The following is a 24,677-nucleotide window of genomic DNA, read 5'->3' as shown; positions in this document are numbered from 1 at the left end:
TCTGCTTTCTACACCCAGATGTTCTACGTGTCCAGGCTATGAAGCTGTGTCCCCACCTCGCATAGAGTTAGGTTTTTGTTTTTTTTTAATGTTTGCTTAAGCATATTTATTTCTAGGTATCTACATGGAGACTTGGTAGATTTGTAGATATTAGCAATAAACTTTATTGCAATTTATCTAGTTTGGACTAAGTCATGTCAGAATAATCTTGGTGCACTAGCTTTTGGTGGGGCAACAATCTGTAGAAGATCCAATGACTTATTTCCCTTCAGCATTACCCAGTTGAACCAACTAATCTAAATATCTGTACTTTGTAAACAGGCAGAGTGAGTGAGTCTCAGAGGATTCAGTATAGACAACTGTTGAAAACTCCATAACTATAATCTAGGAGCCTCTCTTAAAAGAATTACTATACTTTAGTGCCTGGAGTATACCCTTAAAGCTCAGGGGCTTGGCCATGTTGGTGGTAGTATTCTTACAAACTGCAGCAGGGTCAAAACGCTATAGAGTCAGCATTTCTGTTGAATTCCCAGTGAGTTTGTTGGTTTACTTTTGGGGGGGGGTTACTTTTCAGTCAGTGGCTGGTCTATATCTCACAAATGATAATAGCAGAGCTGAGTCATGTAGAGGTTTATTACGGGGATAGAACTTAACAGTTTTGATGCCGATGTACTAGTTTGCTGGCATACATCTGGTATTGGGTCTAACTCACCATGGGTCAGTTAGATTATTAGTTGAAAAGGACAACTGAAGAGCAAAACTGAATAGGAAGGAATTAGAAAAACCTAAAAACTAAATTGAGCTTTTATTTGTCTCAGTCTTAGCTGTAGAGCTGTGCAGATTTGTGTCCCATGTGACAGGAGCTAGAAAATCTAAGACTGAGTGCCCACACCGAATTAAGCCAATCAGCAGGGTGGTAGTACCTCCCAGCACTCGGGAGGCAGAGGCAGGTGGATCGCTGTGAATTTGAGGTCAGCCTGGTCTACAGAGCGAGTTCCAGGACAGCCAGGGCTATGTAGAGATACCCTATCTCTAAAAATCAAAACCAAAAATAAAACCTAAGGCAACCGATAAACAATGCATGAAGTCCCACAATGCCTATTATCCTGTAGTGTCTTCCAGATTCTAAAGAGCCATGCCTGCTACTTCCCTTTTGTTTTAGTTATCTTCCTTGTAACTGTGACAAAATACATGGCAGAAATAAAGGAGGGTGGTTTATTTTTGTGTATGTTTCTAGGGGAATTTTCTTCTGCCATAGAATAAGCATAGCCAGTCAGCTACTTGTTGTTAATAATAATTTTGTTGGTCTGTTAGAGAGTAGGAGGCATGGTAGAATGGGTCCACAGCAGTATGGCAGCGGTGACAGCGGCTTGTTCAGTTCATGTCCATGGGGCCAAGAAGGACTTGCAAGGATCCCCTAGCTCCCCAGTGCTTGCTTCCTTCAACTGTTCCCTACCACCTAAAGGTTCAAAGCCCCACTCCCTGGAGACCAAGTGTTCAGACACTACAGCCTGTGGGTGACAGTTTGTCTTTGAGAACGATGTAGCTTTTTACAAGGAACTAGAGTCCCAGAAACTCAGGAGCTGCCCTGAGTCAGTAGCTTCCAGGTTCTTGTCTTAAGAATTCAAAGTATGAGCTGGGTGTGGAGGCCCACACCTTTAATTCTAGAGGCTGGCGGATCGCTGTGAGTTTGAGTGAATCCAAGACTGCCATGGCTACACAGAGAAACCCTGTCTAGAAAACCAAAAAAAAAAAAAGAGGGGAGGGATGGCCAGGGGGGGGGGGGGGTGGGAGAATTCAAAGGATGAAACTCAGTCTTCAGGAAGAGTTTTACAACAAGTTTATTGTAGATTGATAGCTGGGAGCTTTAGCAGGGGACAGAGAGCAGAGCTCCCAGGTAGCAGAAGGTGTCTCAGGAAACAAAGAGTACAAGGAGCTGTTAGTCTGGGCTTGTTTTGTTTTGTTTTTGATTTTTCAAGACAGGGTTTCTCTGTGTAGCTTTGGCTGTTTTTGAAATAACTATGACAACAACTGCATGAGCCATGGATAGGATGATGTGCCGGGGACAGGTGGCCACCCAGGTGCCTCGTCCTGGTTTCGTTCTCTTTCCATCCTTTAGGCAAAGGTGCTCCTTTAGAAGACACATAAGAACCAGATCTCTGTTCTCATCATAGAAATTTCTTTTTGGTCAACAGCATTGATAACTCTTAAGAGTAACTTCTTGGACTTGGGCCAAAGTTCTGGTAAAGATTCAGTCTTCCTAGACTATCCACAATTCAGACAAAAGCTGGAAATACAGAAACTCCCATGCCACCCATAAGCCTGACCAATTGGCTGCAAAGTTTAGGAGTTTCCATTATACATTAAGCTTTGTAGTTTACTACAAAGACTCAGAATTCAGGAAAGAACTATACACATTTATACAGTTTTACTATAGCAAAAAAGGTGACCGTTGAAACCAGTCCCCTAAGGCGATGCATACGGGAAAGGACAGAGACGTTCTCAGAAGTGAAGCTTCTGTGTTTTCTCCCCTTGCCTCAAGTTGAATCACCTTCCTAGCAAAGCAGAGAGCATTGTGATCAACCGGGAAACATGTCTGAGCTTTTATCCCTCCAGAATCTTCATTGGAGGGCAGGCAAGATGGCTCAGCAGACAAAGGCACTTGCTGCGCATGCCTGACAACCAGAGTCTTATTCCCAGAGCCTATGTAAAGATGGAAGGAAAGAGTGCACACCAGAGTTTCTCGACCTCCACGCAGGTGAAATGGCATGTACACACTGACACGTGTACACTAATAATAAAGTGTGAACATTTTTCAGTTTGTATTGAAGTTCCATTAAGTAGTCATCATTAGTTGAGTTTTTGGCTATGTGTTTGAACTCAGTGTCCATGCCTCTTTGCTCCCAGGAGGTTCAAACTAATATGCAGCTCAAAGCCTCAACTGGCCTAGTCCCATCCTGAAGGTCCCACCTTAAGTCACCTCAGCAGCCTAAACTTTAAGGGCTTACCATTTGAAGATAGTCATGAAGATACTTCTACAACTGAGAAAATCTGGCTTTTTTTAAGAGTTTGGAACAAAGACCCAAGTTCGTTACTATTCAACACCAATTCTAAATAGAAACTACTATAGAAAGAAAATTCTGGAAACCATCCTCCTACGTTAGCTAAGTTGACATAGCACAGAGCTACCATGGCGCCATCAAGTCTCTCCCATGCCCTGTTAAAATATTATCTGCTGGGTATAGTCCCACACACCTGTAATTCCAGCACTCAGGGAGGCAGAGGCAGGCAGATATCTGTGAGTTTGAAGCCAGCCTGGTCTACAAAGCAAGTCCAGGACAGCCAAGGCTACAAAGAGAAACCTTGTCTTGAAAAAACCAAAACAAAGTGGCTACAGCCAGATACAGTGGTGCATACCTGTAATCCCCCCTCTCAGGAAGGCAGAGGCAGGTAGATCTCTGAGTTCAAGGCCAGCCTGGTCTGCAAGTCCAAGACAGCCAAGGCTTGAAAAACTAAAACAGAAAAAAGAGAAAGAAAAAAAATGAAAATGCTATTTGGAGTACTACCAATAGTTCACAATATTGTCACTTCAAAAAGTTAAATACAAGGAGCTGGAGAGATGGCTCAGAGGTTAAGAGCACCAACTGCTCTTCTAGAGGTCCTGAGTTCAATTCCTAGAAACCCATGGTGGCTCATGACCATCTATAATGAGATCGAGTGCCCTCTTCTGGCGGGCAGGCATGCATGTTGGCAGAGCACTGTATACATAATACATAAATCTTAAAAAAAAAAAAAAAAAAAGTTAAATACAAAGAAGTGGGGAGTGGACAGCAGGAACCTGAGATAGGGAGTGGACAGGGAAACAGGAGGTGCTGTTTAAAGGATATGTTGTAATTTTGTTCCCCACTGTTGTGATATGCTACTTGGACAACAGTAACTTTAGGGAGAAAGGCTTTATTTTAGCTCATAATTTCAGGTTACAGTCTGTTATTGTAAGAAAGTCAAGGCAGCAGGAGCTTGAAGCAGCTAGTCATGTTACACCCACAGTAGAGAGCAGTGGGGCATGAATTAATAATGCTTTTTTGGTTTTCTTGTTTCGTTTTTGTTTTTAGAGACAGGGTTTCTCTGTGTGGCCCTGGCTGTCCTGGACGTGCTTTGTAGACCAGGCTGGCCTCGATCCACCAGCCTCTGTCTCGGGAGTGCTGGGATTAAAGGTGTGTGCTACCATGCCCCGCTAGAATTAATGCATTTCTCTGCTCTTATACAAACCACAGTTTCTTGCCTAAGCAATGGTGCCACCCACAGTAGGCAGGTCTTCCCACTTAATGTAATCATTAAGATAATGTACACAAACCATATCCATGGCCCATCCTGATCTAGACAATCCTCCACTGAGATTTCTTTCTGAGGTAATTCTAGATTGTGTCATGTTGACACAACTAAACAGAGGTTAAAGACAAAGGTGCTGCTCTTCCAGAGTACCAGAGTCTGATTGTCAACACTGATGTTCGGCAGCTCACAACTGTCTGTAACTCTAGCTCTTGGGGATTTGACGACCTCTTTTTGTCTCTGTGGGTGCCCACATATATTTGGCACACACATAAGCATACATACAAATAGATAAAAATCTTAAGCAGCCTCCCAGACCCTAACTGTAAGGGCATGGTATTAGCTCAGGGCACCTCAAGACCAAGTTCTCAATACAAAGGAGATTTATTTGTCCTAGAAGGACAAAGAGCAGGGAGTAAGAGAAAAAGACAGGAGACAGAGGATGAGGGAGAAGGGGAAGGGAACAAGGGAGGGAGGAGGGATGTTTGTCCTGGAGAGGAACAACGGACTGCCTCTAGATAAAGAGGAGACAGATGTGGCACATACAACAAAATGGCGGTTTATAAAGGTGAAAGGGGAAACCCCATGTTAGGATGAGGGGTTTAAGTTTAATTGAGCAGGTTAATTAGGTGAACCAAAGGGGGCTTTTGATTTGTGAATTTTAAAACTTTGATAGCTGCACCTTGGTAGTCAGCCTCAGGAGGAGGAAGTGGACAAGTAAAGGTGCTAGCTCTAGGGATGTAATCTAATGGTTTTCTAGCGATTGGTGGAGAAGGGCCAGGCCTGCCAGAGCCTTATATTACTAAGGAGAAAAAAATTGGTTGGCAAACAAATCATGCTGTCATGTTTAGCTTGAGTATTGGTATGTTAATATGTAAATGTGAATTCCTTTTTTTTTAGGAACTGGCACTTAGTGAACTGTTACTGCTGCTAAGCTACTTTCAACCATTTTATGGAAGAGAAATTTGGTACCTTCCCAAAGAGGCTATAATGAGTGAAGCCTAATTCATATCTAACCAGTCTAATTCTAGAAATCGGGCTCTTCACTTCCATGCTTACTTTTATTCGGTGTGTCAGCATAAGGGGAGATGTAGTTGATTTTTATATTATGGCTTGTTATTTGAAGCTTATTTTCCCCTTTGTAATAAAGTCTCATAGAATCCAGGCTGTCCTTGAACCTCCTGTATGTCCATGGATCTCTTGATCTCAGGATTCTACTGCCTCCATTCCCCATGAGCTGCGATTACAAGTGAGAGCCACCTCTTCTGGCTCTTACTTCTGTAAAACAAGAAATTGTGGGCCAACAAGATGATTCAGTGGATAAAAGCACTTACAGCATTAGCCCTATAAGCTGAATACAATACCCTGTAATCCACACAAGAAAGCTGATGTGCTGGCACACATCTGCAACCCTAGCATGCCTTCAGTGAAGGGTCAAAGGTCAGCTTCTCTGGGGCAGGACACACACACACACACACACACACACACACACACACACACACACACACACACGCATCTCAAGGCAGAAACAGTAAGAGAGTCTGTGTCTCTAAACAAGGTAAAAGGGAAGAACTGACTGCTGAAAATTGTCCTCTGACTTCAGAGGCATTTGCTCCCTGCCACATATTATATATACAAACACTAACAACAACAAAATTAACAAAGAAAATTAAAAATTGAAGGCTGTTTGGTTTTGTAACTTCAGTATTTTTCTCTCTAATTGATAATAGAAAAGCTGGCAAGGATCTAGCTGCTTATGTAATTACTATAGTTTGAGTCCCAGTAAATATAATGCAAAGCTGGAGTCACTGTAACATTTTTGTTAATTCTAGTTTTCGATATACAAAGATGTAATGATATTCCACTTTAACATAGGACTACTTGTGTTCTTTTAAAAGTTTTGAATCCCTTAGAACAAAGAATATACTTTCATGCTTCAAAAACCCAAAATGTGTCTGTTGAGAAATATCACACCCACTCTTTCCTCTTCTAGCCTGCTCCTTACCATGCCCCAGCAAGCAATTGCTTTATTAGTTGAGTGGCATTCCAGTGTTCATTTGTTCTCCCATCCCCTCACTCCTTGCACACGGTCATTTTGGGCTTAAGTGTATAATCAACATGTCTTGAGTTGTGGTTATGTGAATGCCGTTTTTGTGTATTTGGCATAGAATGCCCTTCAGCAAATTTGCATGATTAAAACATCTTTCCATGCCTGATTACCTTGCTTCATTGTGACACCAGTGTACATGACACTTTCCTTCAGAAAACAAATACGTATAATGTTCTAAATGTTCTTTGCCTGAGAAACAGAAGGGGTGAGCTAACTCCTGGTAGCAAGGACACAGGCTCCCCCCGCCCCCACTTATTTCATTATCTCAGCAGTAACATTTCCCAGACTGGAAAGTAGTCACTTCCTTCCCTACCAAATAGATAAATAAATAATAAACTATAAAATAATATAAATAAAATAAAAATAAAGCACTCAGGGGCTGGAGAGATAGCTCAGTGGTTAAGAGCACTGTCTGTTCTTCCAGAGGTCTTGAGTTCAATTCCCAGCAACCATTATGGTGCCTCACAACCATCTATACTGGGGTCTGATGCCCTCTTAATGGGATACAGGGGTACATGCAGATAGAACACTCATATACATTAAATAAGTAATCTTTTTCAAAAAACAAAGCACTCTAATTTTAGAAATTAAAACTCCCTTAGATTCACTAGTCTCTGCTTCCTGAGTGTGGATACAACTTGAGCAGCTGGCTCAAGCTCTTGAGGCCAGGACCTCCCTGTCATGAAGGGCTGTGCTATTGAACTGTGAGCTGACATACCCCGCCCCCCTCCAACCTCCCCATGACCCTCAAAGCAAACAAACAAGAACCCCCAACTTTAATATGTTGAGTATTTACTGTGTCTGGTATAATGAGCATTAACTAACTTCATAAGTGGGTATTTACTTTGGCATTTATGTCGGCTTCCATTAGAGTAATGAGGCACCTGGGACAGTCAACTGATGGAAAAAGAATGGTTTGTTTTGCCACACAGTTTTAGAGGTTTGAGTCCATGCTTGGGTGGAGTCACTGCTTTTGGGCCTCTGGTAGGGTGGTGCGTGTTGGCAGGGAGCGTGCTGTGGTGCCAAGCCTCCACAGACTCATGACTGAGAAGAGACAAAGGAGGAGGAAGGAGGAGAGGCTATTCACCTTCAAAGACACACCACCAATGACAGGAAGACCTATCAAGAGGTCCCACCTTTCAGAGTTTTCACGAACTGTCAACATGATGCTGAGACGGAGCCTTAAACACTCTGGCCTTTGGCGAACTTTCAGTTCCAAATTCCAATAGGTTCATTGTAAAAGTAACTTTTATTCTGGTGCAGTTGTTGTCTGGGAGGCTTAGTACCTCCTTCTGCTAACCTAGGCCTAGTCCTGGAAGCTTCTAGCCTCCATTCAATCTAACCTAGACCTAGAATGTTTTCAGCATCTAAGACTTACTGTTTAGTAAGCTCACCCTTACATGTTCTTTCTGAGATCTGGGCTGGCTGGTTTCAACTCAGCTTTTCTGACTCAAACTCTTCTCCCAGCTGACTTATTTAATCTGGCTTCTCTTTCAGCCCATAACTTCTCAGCTTGGCCTCAGACTAACTCAGCAATCTGCTCTAATCTTCTGGCTTCTTCTCATTTTCTGGTTTGTACCATCATCACCTGAGCGTTCTCTCTCTCTCTCTCTCTCTCTCTCTCTCTCTCTCTCTCTGCAACTCATCTCTCTATTACTGTCCTGGTAAAACTGCCTCCTAAGTAGCTTCCCTTTCCTCTCTTTTCTTGTGAGAGTTGGGCATATCCTAATCTGTTAAATGTTCTTTGACTCAGCACCTTTTCTGCCACTCACTTAGGCATCACTTTCAAACATGGGTGCTTTCTTCTACAAACTAATTTTACCTTCATTGTTTGGGATCAACGGCATGTACCATCACGCCTGGACCTCAGCTTTTCTGTACCTGATACTTGCTCTATACCAAGCTGATCTTGAATTCAGATCTGTTTGCCTCTATCTCCTGGATTAAAGGCGTTTTTGTATTCCAGCCCAATCATACAGACCTAAAAGACCTTTGGATGTGATCTCTTGTCACAACAGCCATATTCTGAATTAACATTCCTCTACAGTTCATGGTATAGGGCTCCTTATAAGCTAAGTACTTGGTATGTGTTTGTTAAACTGAATTAACATAAAATGCACTTCAGGTTTCATTAAAAAACAAAACAACAACAACAAAAAAATAAAAAACAAGTGGCCATGTATACAAGGTTACAAGGTGCACTCTGAAGATACTTTTTTTTTTTTTTTCCCGAGACAAGGTTTCTCTGTGTAGCCTTGGCTGTCCGAGACTCACTTTGTAGACCAGGCTGGCCTTGAACTCACAGTGATCCACCTGCCTCTGCCTCCCGAGTGCTAGGATTAAAAGTGTGTGCCACCACGCCCAGCTTGAAGTTACCTTTAAAGGCTTATTTTATTTTTTTAATAACAGATATAGGGAGATGTGAATAAAAAACATTTCTTGAGCCAAATGTGTTATGTCATAAATGATCCTTGGTTTTGGAAGGCAGGAAGGCATCATGAGTTTGAGGCCAGCCTAGACTGCATAATGAGTAAGACCCTGCTTCAAACAAAAATAAAACTGACAAAAGCCCAGACTTTTGTAGCCTCTTGTAGAAAACAGAGACAGTCGATGCAACTTCTGGGCTATCCCCCTTCCCCCACAGGAAGTACCTGTCTCATAGCTAAATTCACAATGTTTTAGCCTTTGTCACATGTCCTTCTACAAGTTCTAAAATGGTCTTCATCATAGTGGGGATGAAATTAGCACATTCACCCACTCACCCTAGCTTTGCAAAATTGTGTATAAATTCAAATCCATTTTCCTTTGCCATTTTAAAAATTATTTCTTTAGAATTTAGGGGACGTGAGTGTTTATGGTAACAACACTTAATCTGTACTTACCATTGTATTAGGAGGACATTACTATAGCTGAAGGAAAATGGAAGGTTTCCAAACTCCCATACACTGTTTCTGTTTATTCTTGAAATGGGTTTCCTGTGGCTATTTACATAGCTGGAATTTTAACCATTCATTGTTTAAAAGAAAATCATGGGTGTGGACTTTTAGGATATAAGGTATGAAGTACCACTACCAAAGTAATTAAAAGAGAAAGATCTATTTTGTTTTGTGTTGTGTTTTGGTTTTTCGAGACAGTGTTTCTCTGTGTAGCCTTGGCTGTCCTAGACTTGCTTTGTAGACCAGGCAGGCCTCGAACTCACAGTGATCCGCCTGCCTCTGCCTCCCGAGTGCTGGGATGAAAGGCGTGCGCCACCACGCCATCGAGAAAGATCTATTTTACGTGTGTGCGCGCGCGTGTGTGTCTTTACTGGAGAAGGTGAGCCATCTCTCCAGCCTAAAGATGTGAAAAACAAAAGTTATTCTTTCAAAATGTAAAGAAATAGCACTTCAGGCTGATAATAAGCACAGCTGATACAAGTTCCTCTGTAGCCAGGCATGGTGGTGCACACCTTTAATCTCAGCACTTGGGAGGCAGAATTCCAGGCTAGCTTGGGTTCTGTAGTGAGTTTCTTTGTTTAAAAAAAAAAAACAAACAAAGTTTCTATAGCGTTCTCCTTCCCATGAATAGTAGCACCAATGATTACAAAGTAAAACCAGTATGATTCATTAAGCAATGCCGTTATAATATACATATCTATTCTGCAGTAAAATTGTACATATAATTTGTCACATGGTTCTAAGATCTTTTCGTTTCTTGGCCAAGCTTGGCAGTTAGTAGGTGGAGTAGCTGAAATCCACTAGTAGGTTGCAGCATCCCTAAAGCTCGGATTAGGCAACAGTGTTTGTCTCACAAAACCAGCTCACCAGGTAAGAATTACTATGCCACCAACCACTCTGTAATTACTGGCAACAGCGTTTAGAGAAAGACACAGAATGTGTGATTCAAGACTGAGCACGTTTGTGACAAAATTGCTACTGAGCTAAAATGCAGGAGATGCGAACAGAGGCCCCTTCCAGTGAAGGCGATCAAAACTATAGCAATTGTGGGAGAGTAAGGACTCTATCAAAAGCAGAGCAGAGGACAGAAGCTCTTTCAATGGGCTTTACTGGACTGCAAAAATTATACAAAGACACAATTTAAGTTTGAGACGTTTTAAACGTAGAGTAGTATACGATCTTACAACCCAAACACAGCGCACACGTTCCGGCATCCTGGAATATGAGGCAAGGTTTCTGCCAATGACGGGAAAGGAACATTTAAGGAACACCTGATTTGTGCGAAGTCATCTTTCAGACAAGAGCCCATTTAAGGACTTCTAAATGATGATGGTAGAATTGACCTTTTAGCTCAAAATAACTCGTCACTCCCAGGTTCTAAGTAAATAAGAAAGTCAATACGTGGAAGGGAGGGGCAGGTAAAGAAAAGGGAGTGGTAGCAATAAGGGAAAGATACATTAAAAAATTCTTAAACCGATAGCCAGATTTTCTTCGAAGTATAAGACCTTTTCAACTCCACGGCTTAGAACTAATAAAAACTCAGGGATGATATCTCCCGGAAACAGACAAACTTTAGTAGTGAAATACAAGCGAGTCCCGTAACATCCGAAAACACGTGGCGGGGGAGGGGAGCTGGAGGCTTGACCAAGGACTTCTACTCCCATCAGCCCGTTCGGCCGCCGAGCGTGGCTGTGGAGGGCTAGTCGACGCGCAGCATGCCGGGGCTTGTAGTCTTCTCCCTGCACCTCCCCGTGGGTTTGCGACGTTTAGCGACTGTAGCGCCTGCGCGCGCTGGGCCGGCGGGGCTGGGGCCGTGGCGGCTCGTGCCGGGTGATGCTAGGCGTATCCCTGGGCGCCAGGCTGTTGCGGGGCGTGGGTGGCAGGCGCGGGCAGTTCGGTGCGCGAGGTGTCAGCGAAGGTGGCTCAGCCATGGCGTCAGGGGAGAGCATGGCTCAGCGGATGGTCTGGGTGGACCTGGAGGTGAGAGTGCGGCCGCGGGGTGCGGGGAGGCGAGTGCAGATTCGCGCGTGGGACCGAGGGACCCACCTGTCCCGGGAGGCAGCGGGGGTCCGGGTGTCAAGTGCGACAGGTGAGCACGGCCCCAGGAGACCCGAGCCAGGAGTTCTGTGTGGTTCTGGGACTGTGCTAGACTGTGGAGTTTCTTTCCATTTGGGTGGAGTCATCCATGTCATCCCTCTCTCCCCAGCCTCGACTTTCACCCAGATGTGAATTTGCCTAACGCTCTAGTGTCTCTGGGGTCAGGATGGAGGGTGGGGGTGGGGACAGCGACTCTAGAGCCCTCCCCCCTCCCCTCTTAGCCTTAAAAGACTAGGTTGCTTGAGCTAGGGCTCAGGACATGACTCAGCCTTACCCTTCATTCCATAAAAGAGAAAATTGAGGCCCCAGTGGAAGATTCAAATTACTCAAAGTGCACCGGGAACTGAACCCTTTTTAGTTTTAACGCGTTTATACCTAGGCCTCCCTCGAGCCTCAGCTTTCTCCTTACGAAGTGAGTTTAGTTGTTAACTTTTTACGTTAGACTATGATAAAGATCAGATGTTGGAAAAACTAGGAAATCTTTGTAAACCTCGGAGAGGTAATGCTAGTGAGCTCGCTTGTCTGTAATCAAGCGCTGTATCCATCCTGCTTACTTTGGTCTGTTTCCAGACAAACACAGTGTTAAGACAGTAGCTGGCCCACAGTACCGGTCTGTAGCAGTCTCTGAGCGCTCAAAACTTACTACTCCGAGCACTGCCCAGGAAACATTACTGTTCATAGAATGTAAGCTGAGTATGCACAAAGGAATCCCATTTAAATAAACTTGGGCAGAAGAGGTTTAAAAAAAAAAAAAAAAGATGGTTTCATGTGCTGTATGCTTATTTACTTATGTTTTGCAGATGACGGGATTGGACATTGAGAAGGATCAGATTATTGAGATGGCCTGTCTGATCACTGACTCTGATCTTAACATTTTGGCTGAAGTAGGTGATGCCATGTAAATACATTCATCCACTTAAAGGGCATTGGGAAATCTAAAAGTGGTCCACCCCCACCCCAGGGCTCCAGTAGTCCTGAAGGCTTTCCATGTATTTATTTTTAGTATGCTCTGTTAATGATGCTCATTTTATACTTGAAGACATTGGGTTACAGAGATTTGGTGGACTTGCCCAAGAGCATTTGGCTAGGTATAGGGGAAGCTGGTTGAACTACTCTCTTAAGCCCAGGCAGTGCTCCTAACCCGTATCCAGTCAGCTGTGGTTCCATCAGGTTTGGTGACCTCTGCCAGAGGTTTCCATTTTTATGTTGTAACTTTGGTTTTAATTCCATATATAGCCATCCCTTTACCACTCCATAGGGCGTTGGTTCCAGGATTCCTCAGTAGGGACCAAAATCTCATTCACCTATATCCTTTAATGTGATGCAGTATTTCTTGTGTACTTTAAACCACCTCTGGATTGCCTGTTGTCATTTTTGGGCTTCCTATAGAATACCCAATGCAATGCTGGCGTGTGTAAGTAGTTTTTACCTCGCATTGCTTAGGGAATGGTAAGGAAAAAAAAAGTTCATATGTTTTCCTTGCAGCCCAATAATGTTCCGGCCTGGGTTTGTTGAATCCTCAAAGATGGCACCCACTGTTCCAGATGGCTAATTGCCTTTTCAGCTGGGAAGTGTGCTTCCTGCACGTCTGTGTTAGGGTCTTAGAACATCTAGTGATGCACTTCTAAAATGTGTTCTCATGGTGATCTTAATCAGCCGTTAACCAGCTGAAACATTTAGCACATACCTGTTGGCATTTGTGTTTTAGCCACTCTGGAAACATTTTAAAAGATGAAATCCCTGACTGTTATACTGTCCTTGATACTTGAAATCCTTAAACAAAACAAAATAGGCCAGGTGTAGTGGCACTCGCCTTTACTCTGAGCACTTGGGAGACAGTGGCTCGTGGATCCCTGTGAGTTTGAGACCGACTTGGTCCATATGGCTAGTTCTGGGCCAGACAGGGCTACATAGTGGGGGTGGAGAGATGGCTCAGCACTTAAAGCATGTACTACTTAGTCATGAAAAGACAAGAGTCTGTGTCCCAGCACGTTTTTCAGGTGTCTCACAAGCACCCGTACCTCTAGCTCTAAAGAACTTGACGGCCCTCTGCTGGCCTCCATGGTACCTCCACCAGACACATGCATTATACACAGAAATAAAAATCCAACAACAAACACAACAACAGCCAAACCCGTAGAGATGAAGTAGGGAATGCTTGTAGGAAGGAGAGTCTTGTTAATAAATTAGGCTCTCAGAGCGCTGTAGGCTTGTTGGACACTGGAGCTACAGACATTTTCTGTTTATTGCCTGGGTAGGGAAAGGGGAGGAGGCATTTTTCGCTGGGCATTTTGTCACACACCTTTAATTTCAGCACTTTGGCAGAAGGCAGAAGCAGGGGGAATCTCTGTGACTTTGAGGCCAGGCTGGTCTACAAAGTGAGTTCCAGGTCATCTTGGACTACATAGTGAGACTCTCTCCCACAACAACAAAACCTAAAAACAACAACAACAACAACAACACTTAGAGATGAATTCCCGTCTTGTAGTAGCGTCAGGCTTAGCATCTGGAAGAGAACCAAGGGACTCTTCCTTATAGTTCTTATAATAGTTTTCCCTAAAATCTGGAAAGCGAGCCCGGAACTTTAGAGTTGCTTGCTCAGTTTTCTGATGTGGAATTTTTTGGTGATAAATAGCCAAGTGTCATTATTTTACCAGCTTTTTTTTTTTTTTTTTTTTTTTTTTTTTACCCTTGGCCAAAGAAAATTTTCTTTTAGATGCTAGATGACCTGATGTACGGTCTAATGGATCAGTTTATTGACATGTGCCAGGAGGAATTTTGGGGTGCGTGTCCATACAGTATGTGCTTATGAGTAGGGCATTTGTCCAAAGGCTTAGGAGGATAAAGGTGTTAGGAAAATACTTAAGGTATGTCAGTTTGTGTGGGAAGTGTGTTTTATTCTCATGGAAGGGTCTGAGGAAAGTGGTTTTTCCTGGTAGAAGAAGCAGCTGTTTTGAAAACATTGCCAAAGGGCAATAGATGTACAGTATGCCTTTTCTGTTCTTCATTTTTTTTAAACATAGTTTTTATTTCTCCACTGAGATTGTCAACATCTGTTTCTGTCTTTGGCTACAATTCAGTTTTAGACAACAAGCCTATTTTAGTACAATTCTAGACTAGCTATAGAGTTTAAGCTGTTGAGGCTTAGCAAGGAAGGCAGAGGCTCGTGCTGCCAAGTCTTGAGTTTGATCCTTAGGAACCACAAGGCAGAAGGAGAGAATCAGCCTCTGAGAGTTATTCTCTGACCTACACACACACACACACACACACACACACACACACACACACACACACCTACACACATCATGCACACACCTACACACATCACACACACCTACACACATCACACACACCTACACACATCACACACACACATGCACACACCTACACACATCACACACACACCTGCACACAACACACACACCTACACACATCACACACACCTACACACACACACGCACACACCTACACACACATGCACACACCTACACACACACCACACACACACACGCACACACCTACACACACATGCACACACCTACACACACATGCACACACCTACACACACACCTACACATACACGCACACACATACACACACACACAAGGCAGAAGGAGAGAACCAACCTGTGAGTTATTCTCTGATCTCTATACACACACACGCACATGTCTACACACACATGCACACACATGCACACACCTACACACACACACACAAGGCAGAAAGAGAGAACCAACTTCTGAGAGTTCTCTGACCTCTACGAACACATACATACACACACAAGGCAGAAGGAGAGAACCAACTTCTGAGAGTTGTTCTCTGACCATACACACACACATGCACACGCACACGCACACACACATGCACACACACATACACACACCCTCAAAGAGAGGAATGCATTATATTTACATTCTTGCATATAAATAAATAAAAACTTAGTAAATTTTAAAAAGAGAATATAAGGCATGTTGGTTATATAAATTGCAGTCTTTTCAGTGATTGAAATCTATTTTTAACCACCTTACCAGTCAGAATTTCTTGCATTAAGTAGTAGAGAGTTCAGGTAACCGTAATTCCACGCATTCTGTTAGGACCTGATGAGGAAGGTTAGACTTAAATCATTCGCTTAATTCCACTATCAGGCTCTCTGGCAGAGTCACAATTTTATTATGTAGGCCTGAGGGGCTGGCGAGCTGGCTCGGTGGGTAAAAGCACTTGCCACCCAGACTGATGACCGGCATTTGGTACCAGAACCCACTTGGTAGAAGGAAAGAACCGACTCTCACAAATTGTCTTGTTACCTCCATGTGCATGCTACATGCGCATGTGTGTTTGTACATGCACAGATAAAAATTAAGGGCTAGAGAGGTGGCTCAGTAGTTAAAGTAGTGTACTGCTCTTACGGAGGACCCGAATTCAGTTCCCAGTACCCATCCCGGGCAACTCCATGAGGTCAGTGCCCTCTGGCCTCCAAGGACACCAGCACACAAGTACACAGGCATATACAGAACTGAGAATATGTTGTATTTATTTGATCCTTTTGGTGTCCTCACCAAAGTGTATATATATTTTCTTCAGGGTTTGTATGCAAATATAAATGTGTATTCAAAACAAAATAACAATCAAAAAACCATATCTGGGGTGATACCTTAGTGCTTGTGTAAGCGGAGGACCCCAAGTTAGATCGTCACACCTAGGACCCAGCTTGACAGTGTGCATCTGTCATCCCAGTCCAGGGAGGTGGGAATAGGTGACTCTCTGGGGCCTTGCTACTAGCTTAATTGGCAAGCCCTAGGCCCCAGGTGGATGGTTCCTGAGGAAGGACACCCAAGGTGGTCCTCCGAGACCTCACATGCATGTGCGTATATGCCCCTCTCCCAGTACACTCATAAACACAATACAATTTGAAAGTAGGAGTATTTCTGTTGATTCTTTTTTTTTTTTTTTTTTGCTTTGTTTGTTTGATTTTGGCTTTCTGAGACAGGGTTTCTATGTGTAGCCTTAGCTGTCCTGGGCTGTCTTGTAGATCCTGCTGGCCTCAAACTCACAGAGATCCACCTGCCTCTGCCTCTCCCAGTGCTGGGATTACAGGTATACACCAGCATGCCAGGCTTCTGTGGATTCTTTTAAGACAGAGTCTCACTTTGTAGCCCTGGCTGGCTCAGAACTTTCTATGTTGACCAGGCTGGTCTCGAATTCAAAGAGACTCCTATTTGTCTCAGCCTCCCTAGCGCAGTGATTAAAGGTGTGCGCCGCCGTGCCCAGCTTCTGTGGATTCTCGATGACTCATGGCTTTTCCCACCCACAGGGTCCCAACTTGATTATCAAACAGCCGGATGAGTTGCTGGACAGCATGTCCGATTGGTGCAAGGAGCATCATGGGAAGGTAACATTACCAAATAACAAGATTGCTGCTTTGGGGAGCGGTCACAAGCTTGTTGCTTGCACATCTGAATTCTGTGCCCTTTGGTGGATGGTGTTATAAAAGGGTTAGAGGAAGATGGCTTGGCAAGCCTGGGCAGCTGCTTGCTTGTTCGCTTTTCATCTTTGGGACCTCTCGAGATCACCTTCTCCTGAACGTCCTCCTCCCCTCCCTCCCCCCTTCTACGTTCAGTCTGTCGCGAACGCATGGTGGAATTTCAAGTGTTACTCAAGTCAGTCTTTTGGATAAGGTTAGACCTCGGCCTGCAGAGAAGGCGACTACTGCTCTTCCGTTAGTAGCTGTTTCTTCCCAGAGGTTCTGTCCTTGGACTCTGAGCGCCATCTTTTCCGACTGTGGAAGTGCTATTAACAATCAGGAACATAACTTAATTTGGTTCGGATTCCTTAAGACGCACAAAATTGGTGTAGAGATGACAAGTTTCAGTACAAACTTGGACCACCCCCCTCTTCGTCCCCCACCCCAAAACCGGTCCAGCTGTGGTTGTAATTTAGCTGTTTGACAAGTGAAGTTTCCTTTCCGGATACCTCTGAAAACTGACGTCATGTGTTTCTGGTGGGGGCTGGGCGTTCTCTCTTGCAGTCTGGTCTCACCAAGGCAGTGAAGGAGAGCACAATTACATTGCAGCAGGCAGAGTATGAATTTCTGTCCTTTGTACGACAGCAGACTCCCCCGGGGCTCTGTCCACTTGCAGGTAAAATCCAATCCTATGTCGTCTATCTTGTAGATTAGTCTCCTATAGTAATGGTTCAAGAGACTGAAGTCCCCGGGAGACCAGCTGAGACCGTCCTTGCCTCCCACTCACCTGATTCGGAGTACACGCCTCACTCTTGTGTATCGGTGACATGGCTTGGAGCTTGATCTGAGAACTGAGAAACACAGATGAACTCAGCAAAAATTCCCTACTGCTCCCCCCTCCCCGCCCCCCACATTTTTATTACGGAAAAAAATTCCAGATGCACAGAAAAGTTGGATTTGGTCATTGTTAATCTTTACCACGTTGGTTTTTCCCTATATTTTTCTTGCGGCTTTTGGACAGTTGAAAATAAACTGCAGGCTTTGTGACACTTGCGTCCTAAAGTCCCCCCCCCCCCCCCCGCCCCAAGCAGCTCATAAGAGTAAGGACATTTTCCTATGAAACACAATATTATTATTGCATTGGAATTAATAATGCCATTTAAGAATACCGGTGGTACTTAGCCCACATTTGAAGATCCTAATGTGTCCGTTTTTGAACCTATATTGAGTCATTGCTCATATATATTTTATTTGGTCATTTCATCTCTAGTTTGTTAGTCTAAAGTCATTTATCTTTTTTTTTTTTTTAACCCCCCTCCTCCCAGTGACATTGACTGTTAAAGGGATCAGGTCTATTATATTAGGATTTTTAAAGGGTTGACATTATCAGAGGGCAGGTAATGTGCTGTGTGGGTGTGTTTGCCTTTGTGTCTGTAAATTAGTGTGGTAACTAACACTTTAAATACAAGGAAAGACTTTGGTATTACATATACGAGCGTATAGTGTATAAAATTTTTTTTCTTAGCCAGTGCGGCTGATGTCTATTTTGAAGTTCTCACTTAAAACCCAGTGTTTATAAGTTACTGTATGGAAACATGAATATGGACATGATTTGTCAAGAATTTTGGAATGTAAAATAAAGATTTGTCTACTATATGATTCAGTTAAATATTTAGTGTTAGTAGTGTGGATTTTGTGGTACTGGGAACAAACTTTGCACATCTGTGTGAACTCGAAAAGTAACAGAGCTAAACTCAGTGCTTGGAATGTTACACTCTCACTGCCCACGACTGGCCACTTACGAGTTTTACTGTGAGCTAACCCTGCTGGGGAGCCTGTATCTGTAACCTGCCCCAAAAGAACTCAGCCTTGATGGAGACATCTGGAGATGCTTTTAGGAACAGTTTGAAAGGGGGGGGGAGGGGGAAAGAGTTAACTTGCATTTCAGATATGACCTGTAAGTGTTTGTATTATGCCGTACACTGTAAGAAACGTGTAGACGCCGTGTGCTTCGTGTCTTTCTAGGGAACTCAGTTCATGCAGATAAGAAGTTTCTTGACAAACACATGCCCCAGTTCATGAAACATCTTCATTATAGGATAATTGATGTGAGCACTGTTAAAGAGCTGTGCAGGTAAGGGCTCTGTCTAGGATTCATTATCTTGCCCCATGTAGCATGTTTTAATGGAGGATTTGTAGAAAACAAAGGAGTAGAATTAACGGTGCTGAATAGACATTTGTCTTCCTCATCTCGTTCCGTATGAGCTGTATATGTATTCTAAGTGGTGAGGCGTGGGAGAAATAAATGCCAGAAGTCTTCTACACAGAGTTCATTAAAGTGGAGAATTGGTGCGCTGGTCTCCCCACTGGGAACAGAGATAAAGAGCTCCTGAATGTCCCAGGGGCCAGTGAGTTGACAGAGGTATAAAAGACAAAACAAAACAAAACAAAAGTCACCCTAAAAGTAGACTGCCTGGGGACTTGTGTAGTGGGAATGTGCACGCAGAATGTGAGGGGGCCAGGGAGAGTTTAGGGTGCTGCAGCAGAAAGAAGAGTCAGAAAGCTCTATCTAGCAAACCTACCACCTTTGGGGTGGACTTCAGAGGGAGCATTTCTGAATGCCAGCAGAGATGGGAGGATGCTAAGGAATGGACAGCGTAGGGATGCTGGGATGCAGCATAGTCAGTGGACCATTTGCCTAGCATGCAGGGAGTTCTGCCTTGGTGCCCCAGCACTGCATGTACAGGGCGCAGTGGTGCACGCCTGTAATCCCAGCAGGCAGATACATAGGGCAGAAACTGGGGCAAGGGCTGGGTTGATGTTGCGGATTTAGGAATCCTCCTCTGCATGGACAGACTTGTTTAAAGGACAGACACCTTGTCTCAGGTGAAGAGAGGAAGAGCCTTTCTCAGTGTTGATGACTTGGAAGAGGCTGGGGCCGTAGCACAGTTGGTGAGTGCTTGCTTAGTAGATGCTCTGGGTTTGAGGCCTAGCCCCTCACAAACCAGGTAAGGTGCCTGTTAGAGAACTCTGGAGGTGGAGGTAGGATCAGAAAGCCAGCCTGGGTTACCGGAGACCCTGTCTCAAGCAGAAACTAGTAGATAAATGACTTGAAGGTGATTACTCAGTGTGCTTGAGACAGCTTCCTTTGAGAGTTTATAATTTTTACTGTGTATAGACGCTGGTATCCAGAAGATTATGAATTTGCACCGAAGAAGGCTGCTTCTCACAGGTAAGATTGGGACCTTCCAAGGGCGTACCAGTCTGACACACACTTAACCCCAATTCTGACTCCTTAAACAATAACCTCTGGTCTCCAGTCTTTATTTGGCAAAAGGTAAGTGTGAGTAGCGCAAGGATGACTTTCTACTCCGAGTCCCAAGGGTGCTGCTCCGGCTCCTTGGTTCTGTTCTCCGCAGGAGTCTCTCTTCAGCCATTTGGTTTTTTGTTGCTGTTGTTTTATTCTTAGTTACATAGTCTGTTACAGTCTTAAAACTTGGCCTTGGGACTAAGATGAAACAATCTGAGACCTTTGACCTTTGTAGAAGCTAGCACTGTTACTTTTCCCAGAGAACACAGATATTCGGTCATCCGAAGTCAGAACGCTGTAAACTTTTGTATTCTACCTGGATTTTCTGGTGTGTCTGCCTGCAGCCCCAGGCACAAGCTGTTTTAAGTTTTGGAGCCACTTAGAAAGGGCAGCTGAGCTGGGCGGTGGTGGCGCACGCCTTTACCCCAGCAGTCGTGAGGCAGAGGCAGGCGGATCACTGTGAGTTCGAGGCCAGCCTGGTCTACAAAGCAACTCCAGGACAGGCAAGGCTAAGGCTAACATAGAGAGACCCTGTGTCGAAAAACCAAACCAACCAACCACCCAACCAACCAACCAAAAACCAGAAAGGGCAGCTGCCTGGTAAGGATGGTCTTAGGGAAGCAGTTGGTTTACTGATTTGCTTAGTTGATACTCTAGTATACAGTTGGAGGCATGACAGAAAGATGAGTCCCTGAGCTAGAATGGCCTATTGTGTACACAGGGGGTGTCCCCAAGCAATAGCCTACTAATTCAGGTCTAAGATACTTTATCAGAAACAATGAGGTTTGGAATTTTTGGAGTTTAGACTTAAGATTTTACTGATTTTTTTTATTTGTGCGTGCGAGTGTGAGTCCTTGTGTGTGTGGTGTGTGTGAGTGCTTATATGTGTGCGCGCGTGCTGTGTATGTGTATGTAGTGTATGTAATGTGTGTGTTTGCGTGTGCTGTGTGTGTGTGGTGTATGTGATGTGTGTGTGAGGGCTTATGTGTGTGTATGTGTGTGTGTAGTGTATGTGATGTGTGGTGTGCGTCTGTGTATGTGGTGTGTGTGTGTATGTGTGTGTGCGTGCTGTGTATGTGTATGTAGTGTATGTGATGTGTGTGTTTGCGTGTGCGGTGTGTGTTTGCGTGTGCGGTGTGTGTTTGCGTGTGCGGTGTGTGTGGTGTATGTGATGTGTGTGTGAGGGCTTATGTGTGTGTGTAGTGTATGTGATGTGTGTGGTGTGTGTCTATGTATGTGTATGGGGTTGTGTGTGTGTGTGGTGTGTGTGTCTGTGTATGTGGTGTATGTGCTGTGTGTGCTGTGTGTGTGTGTGGTGTGTGTGTATGTGTGTGTGCTGTGTATGTGTATGTATTATATGTGATGTGTGTGGTATGCGTATGTGTATGTGATGTGGGTGGTGTGTGTGTGTGTGTGTGTGTGTGTGTGGTGTATGTGCTGTGTGTGGTGTGTGTGTGCTGTGTGTGTGTGTGAGCAGTCAGAGGAGGGTCCCTAGGGTTCCAAAGTCTCCTACTCTAGCCTAGTTGGGGCACTCCAGGCCATTCAGAGACCCTGTCTCACAATAGGATGACATTCTTAAAGATGATACCCTCAGGTGTCCTCTGACCTACACATGCACACACATGTATATGTGAGAAAAAAATGTATTTTTTAATGTGTATCTCCAAATAATGCTTCAAGTTTATTCTTTGACAATATCATACATATTTACAAGGTATCTTGATCATATGTGCCCCTAATTCCCACCCTTCCCATCACTAAATATTCCTTTTTTCCCCCAGACAGGATTTCTCTGTATAGCCTTGGCTGTTCTGGACTCTCTTTGTAGACCATGCTGGCCTCAAATTTACAGAGATCTGCCTGTCTCTGCCTCCAGAGTGCTGGGATTAAAGGTGTGAGCTACTGTACCAGCTCCTTTAAACATTCCTTAAATGTTCCCTTCCTGCCTTATGTCTTGTTCTTTGTTTTTCTTCCTTTGTTTCTCTCTCTCTCTCTCTCTCTCTCTCTCTCTCTCTCTTTTTCTCTCTCTCTCTCCCTCCCTCTTTCTGTGTGTGTGTGTGTGTGTGTGTGTGTGTGTGTGTGTGTGTGTGTGTTTGAGGCAAAGTCTCTCTGGGTAGCCCTGGCTATCCTAGAATATACTATTTAGACCAGGATATCCTCAAACTCAAGAGATCTGCTTGCCTTAGCCTCCCGAGTGCTAGGGTTAAAGGTGCACACCACCACACCTGTCTTCCTTTTTTCCCCTTTCCTCCTCCTCCTCTTCCTCTTCCTCATCTTCCTCTTCCCCATCTCCCTCTTCCTCCTCCTCTTCTCCCTCTTCCTTCTCCTTCCTTTTTGTATAATCTACTGAGTGCAGTTAGTGCTGTGTGGATGTCGGGTCATCCACTAGACTATGAGTGGCCCTGCCATGAAGAAAACTGGCCCACACCCCTTTGGCAGCCATCACTTGCTGATAGTTCTTCACCTAGGGGTGGGAGGTCATATATGACTTAGGAAAGTAGATTATTGCCTTAGTCATAGAAACGAGTGCCACAAACAACTCCAACATTCATGTTTGTTCAGTGACTTCTCCAGAAGAGGCCCTTTGCCCGCCATAGTGTATTGATTTACTTGTGTACATTTTAATAATGTTGGTCACCTGATTTTTCAGGTTCCAACAGCTGAGAAGGAGCATGTTGGCTGAGAAAGGCTGTCAGGTTGAGGCAAGCTGTTACTGGTCCTAGCCCAAGTTACCACATGAGAGGAGGCAGAGCCTCCTTTATGGTTCGGCACTGTCTGATCAGGATAATTGGTGTTCATTAGGATGGCTGAGTCATGAGCTGTGGTGGGTATGTGGGGATATTCAGGTCAGTGATACCCCAACGTATTGTATAGTGTTTCCCAGACTTCGAGTCATGGGCTGCTGGTAAGTATTCCATGAATGTGGTCCGTTACATTGCAGAAATATTGTATGTATGTAGTACAGGGTCTTCTTAGGAGTTCAGAGTATGTATTAAGCCAGTAAACACTTTGCAGCGAACAGTAGAAAGGAAACGGTTAACTGCGACCCCCTCCACCACAGACACATCGCAGACCTCTGAAACACTTTGGGAATTTTTAATCTCCTACATTAAAGATAAATGAACACCAATACCACTTATTACCACTGTGGTGTTCCACTTCTTTCCATACTAGCTTGTGGCTACTGACTGGTTCTTAGGTGACTTGTAAGAAGTCACGATTTTTCATCTTTAGTGTTTGGGACTTTTTTTTTTTTCAGTGTGGTGTGTTTGCTTGTAGGGCACTCGATGACATTAGCGAAAGCATCAAAGAGCTTCAGTTTTACCGAAATAACATCTTCAAAAAAAAGACAGAAGAAAAGAAGAGGAAAATTATAGAAAATGGGGAGAATGAGAAGACTGTGAGTTGATGCTGGTTCTCACGTCACACAGCCCAGCTCTCCAGAAGCTGCTGTAGTGCCTCCCTTTCCTGCTGACAACTCGGCACGACACGTTTTCTAAAGAAAAAATTTTTTCCAGTTAACTTTGCATCTCCAGTCTCCTAAAGCAGACAAGACATCACTGTTTGTCTCTTCTAATCTGCTGTCTCTGTCACGACACAGCCAGCGACTCCATTGTAAGCTTCAGGCCACGCCCACCCCCTCAGTCCCTATCTGCATTTGCTTATAGGCCATTCCTTTTGTTTGGAAAAAAAAAAAAATAAAGCTAGTTCTATTGAAATGCAACCCTTTCTGTACTGTCTATTCTGCAGTAATTTCTGTTGGGGAAAAGTGTTTTTTCTTTTTTTTTTTTATTTCTCTGGACAGGGTTTCTCTGTAGCCTTGCCTATCCTGGTCTTGCTTTGTATATCAGGCTGGCCTCAAACTCACAGAGATCTACCTGCCTCTGCCTCCCGAGTGCTGGGATTAAAGGTGTGCGCCACCACGCCCAGCTGCAATGTCTCTCTCTCTCTCTCTCTCTCCTTTCTCTCCCTCTTCTTTTTAATTAATTTATTATTATGCATTATTATTATGATGTATTATTAATTTATTATTATGTATTATTATGCCTGCATGTACACCTACACGTCAGAAGAGGTCATCAGATCACATTATAGATGGTTGTGAGCCACCATGTAGTTGCTGGGACTTGAACTCAGGACCTCTGGAATTGTAGTCAGTACTCTTAACCACTGAGCCATCCCTCCAGTCCAGAAAGGTGAATTTTCAAGTAGTATGGCTAAGGCTTAACATCTCAAAATGTAGTTGAATTAAGTTGTGTGTTTCAAACAGGAAGTAAACTTTATTTTGCTTTATAGAACAAGAGTAGAGTGAGGGGGTCAGGGGTCTTGGCACACACCTTTAATCCCAGTTCTCAGAGGCAGAGGCAGGCAGATCTCTGTGAGTTCGAGGCCAGCCTGCTCTGCAAAGAGAGTACGGGACAGAGAAACCCTGTC

At 44.1% G+C, this 24,677-nt stretch overlaps 1 protein-coding gene across 2 annotated transcripts; it reads left to right on the top strand.

Moving 5' to 3' along the window:
* The first annotated feature begins 11,140 nt into the window (after positions 1-11,140).
* Positions 11,141-23,967, top strand: Rexo2 (RNA exonuclease 2). 2 transcript variants are annotated; one of them, XM_051156377.1, is made up of 7 exons: positions 11,147-11,355; positions 12,273-12,356; positions 16,784-16,861; positions 17,498-17,609; positions 18,959-19,067; positions 20,112-20,165; positions 23,523-23,967. In XM_051156377.1, the coding sequence occupies exons 1-7, from the start codon at positions 11,209-11,211 to the stop codon at positions 23,650-23,652; spliced, it is 714 nt and encodes a 237-aa protein (XP_051012334.1). In that variant the 5' UTR covers positions 11,147-11,208; the 3' UTR covers positions 23,653-23,967. The 2 variants fall into 2 exon arrangements, with proteins under 2 accessions (XP_051012335.1, XP_051012334.1); XM_051156378.1 differs by lacking the exons at positions 18,959-19,067; positions 20,112-20,165; positions 23,523-23,967 and adding an exon at positions 17,643-17,874 and having other exon boundaries at positions 11,141-11,355; positions 17,498-17,550.
* The last annotated feature ends 710 nt before the right edge of the window (positions 23,968-24,677 follow it).

Source organism: Acomys russatus, chromosome 14 (genome assembly GCF_903995435.1).
Source record: "Acomys russatus chromosome 14, mAcoRus1.1, whole genome shotgun sequence".
NCBI classification, from domain to species: Eukaryota; Metazoa; Chordata; class Mammalia; order Rodentia; family Muridae; genus Acomys; species Acomys russatus.
This window is presented reverse-complemented; position numbering and strand designations above follow the sequence as displayed.

Coding starts and splice junctions, on each gene's coding strand:
- Rexo2 (XM_051156377.1), top strand. CDS start 11,209: ATGCTAGGCGTATCCCTGGGCGCCAGGCTGTTGCGGGGCGTGGGTGGC. Junction 11,356..12,272: donor TGGTCTGGGTGGACCTGGAG/GTGAGAGTGCGG, acceptor TATGTTTTGCAG/ATGACGGGATTGGACATTGA. Junction 12,357..16,783: donor ATCTTAACATTTTGGCTGAA/GTAGGTGATGCC, acceptor TCCCACCCACAG/GGTCCCAACTTGATTATCAA.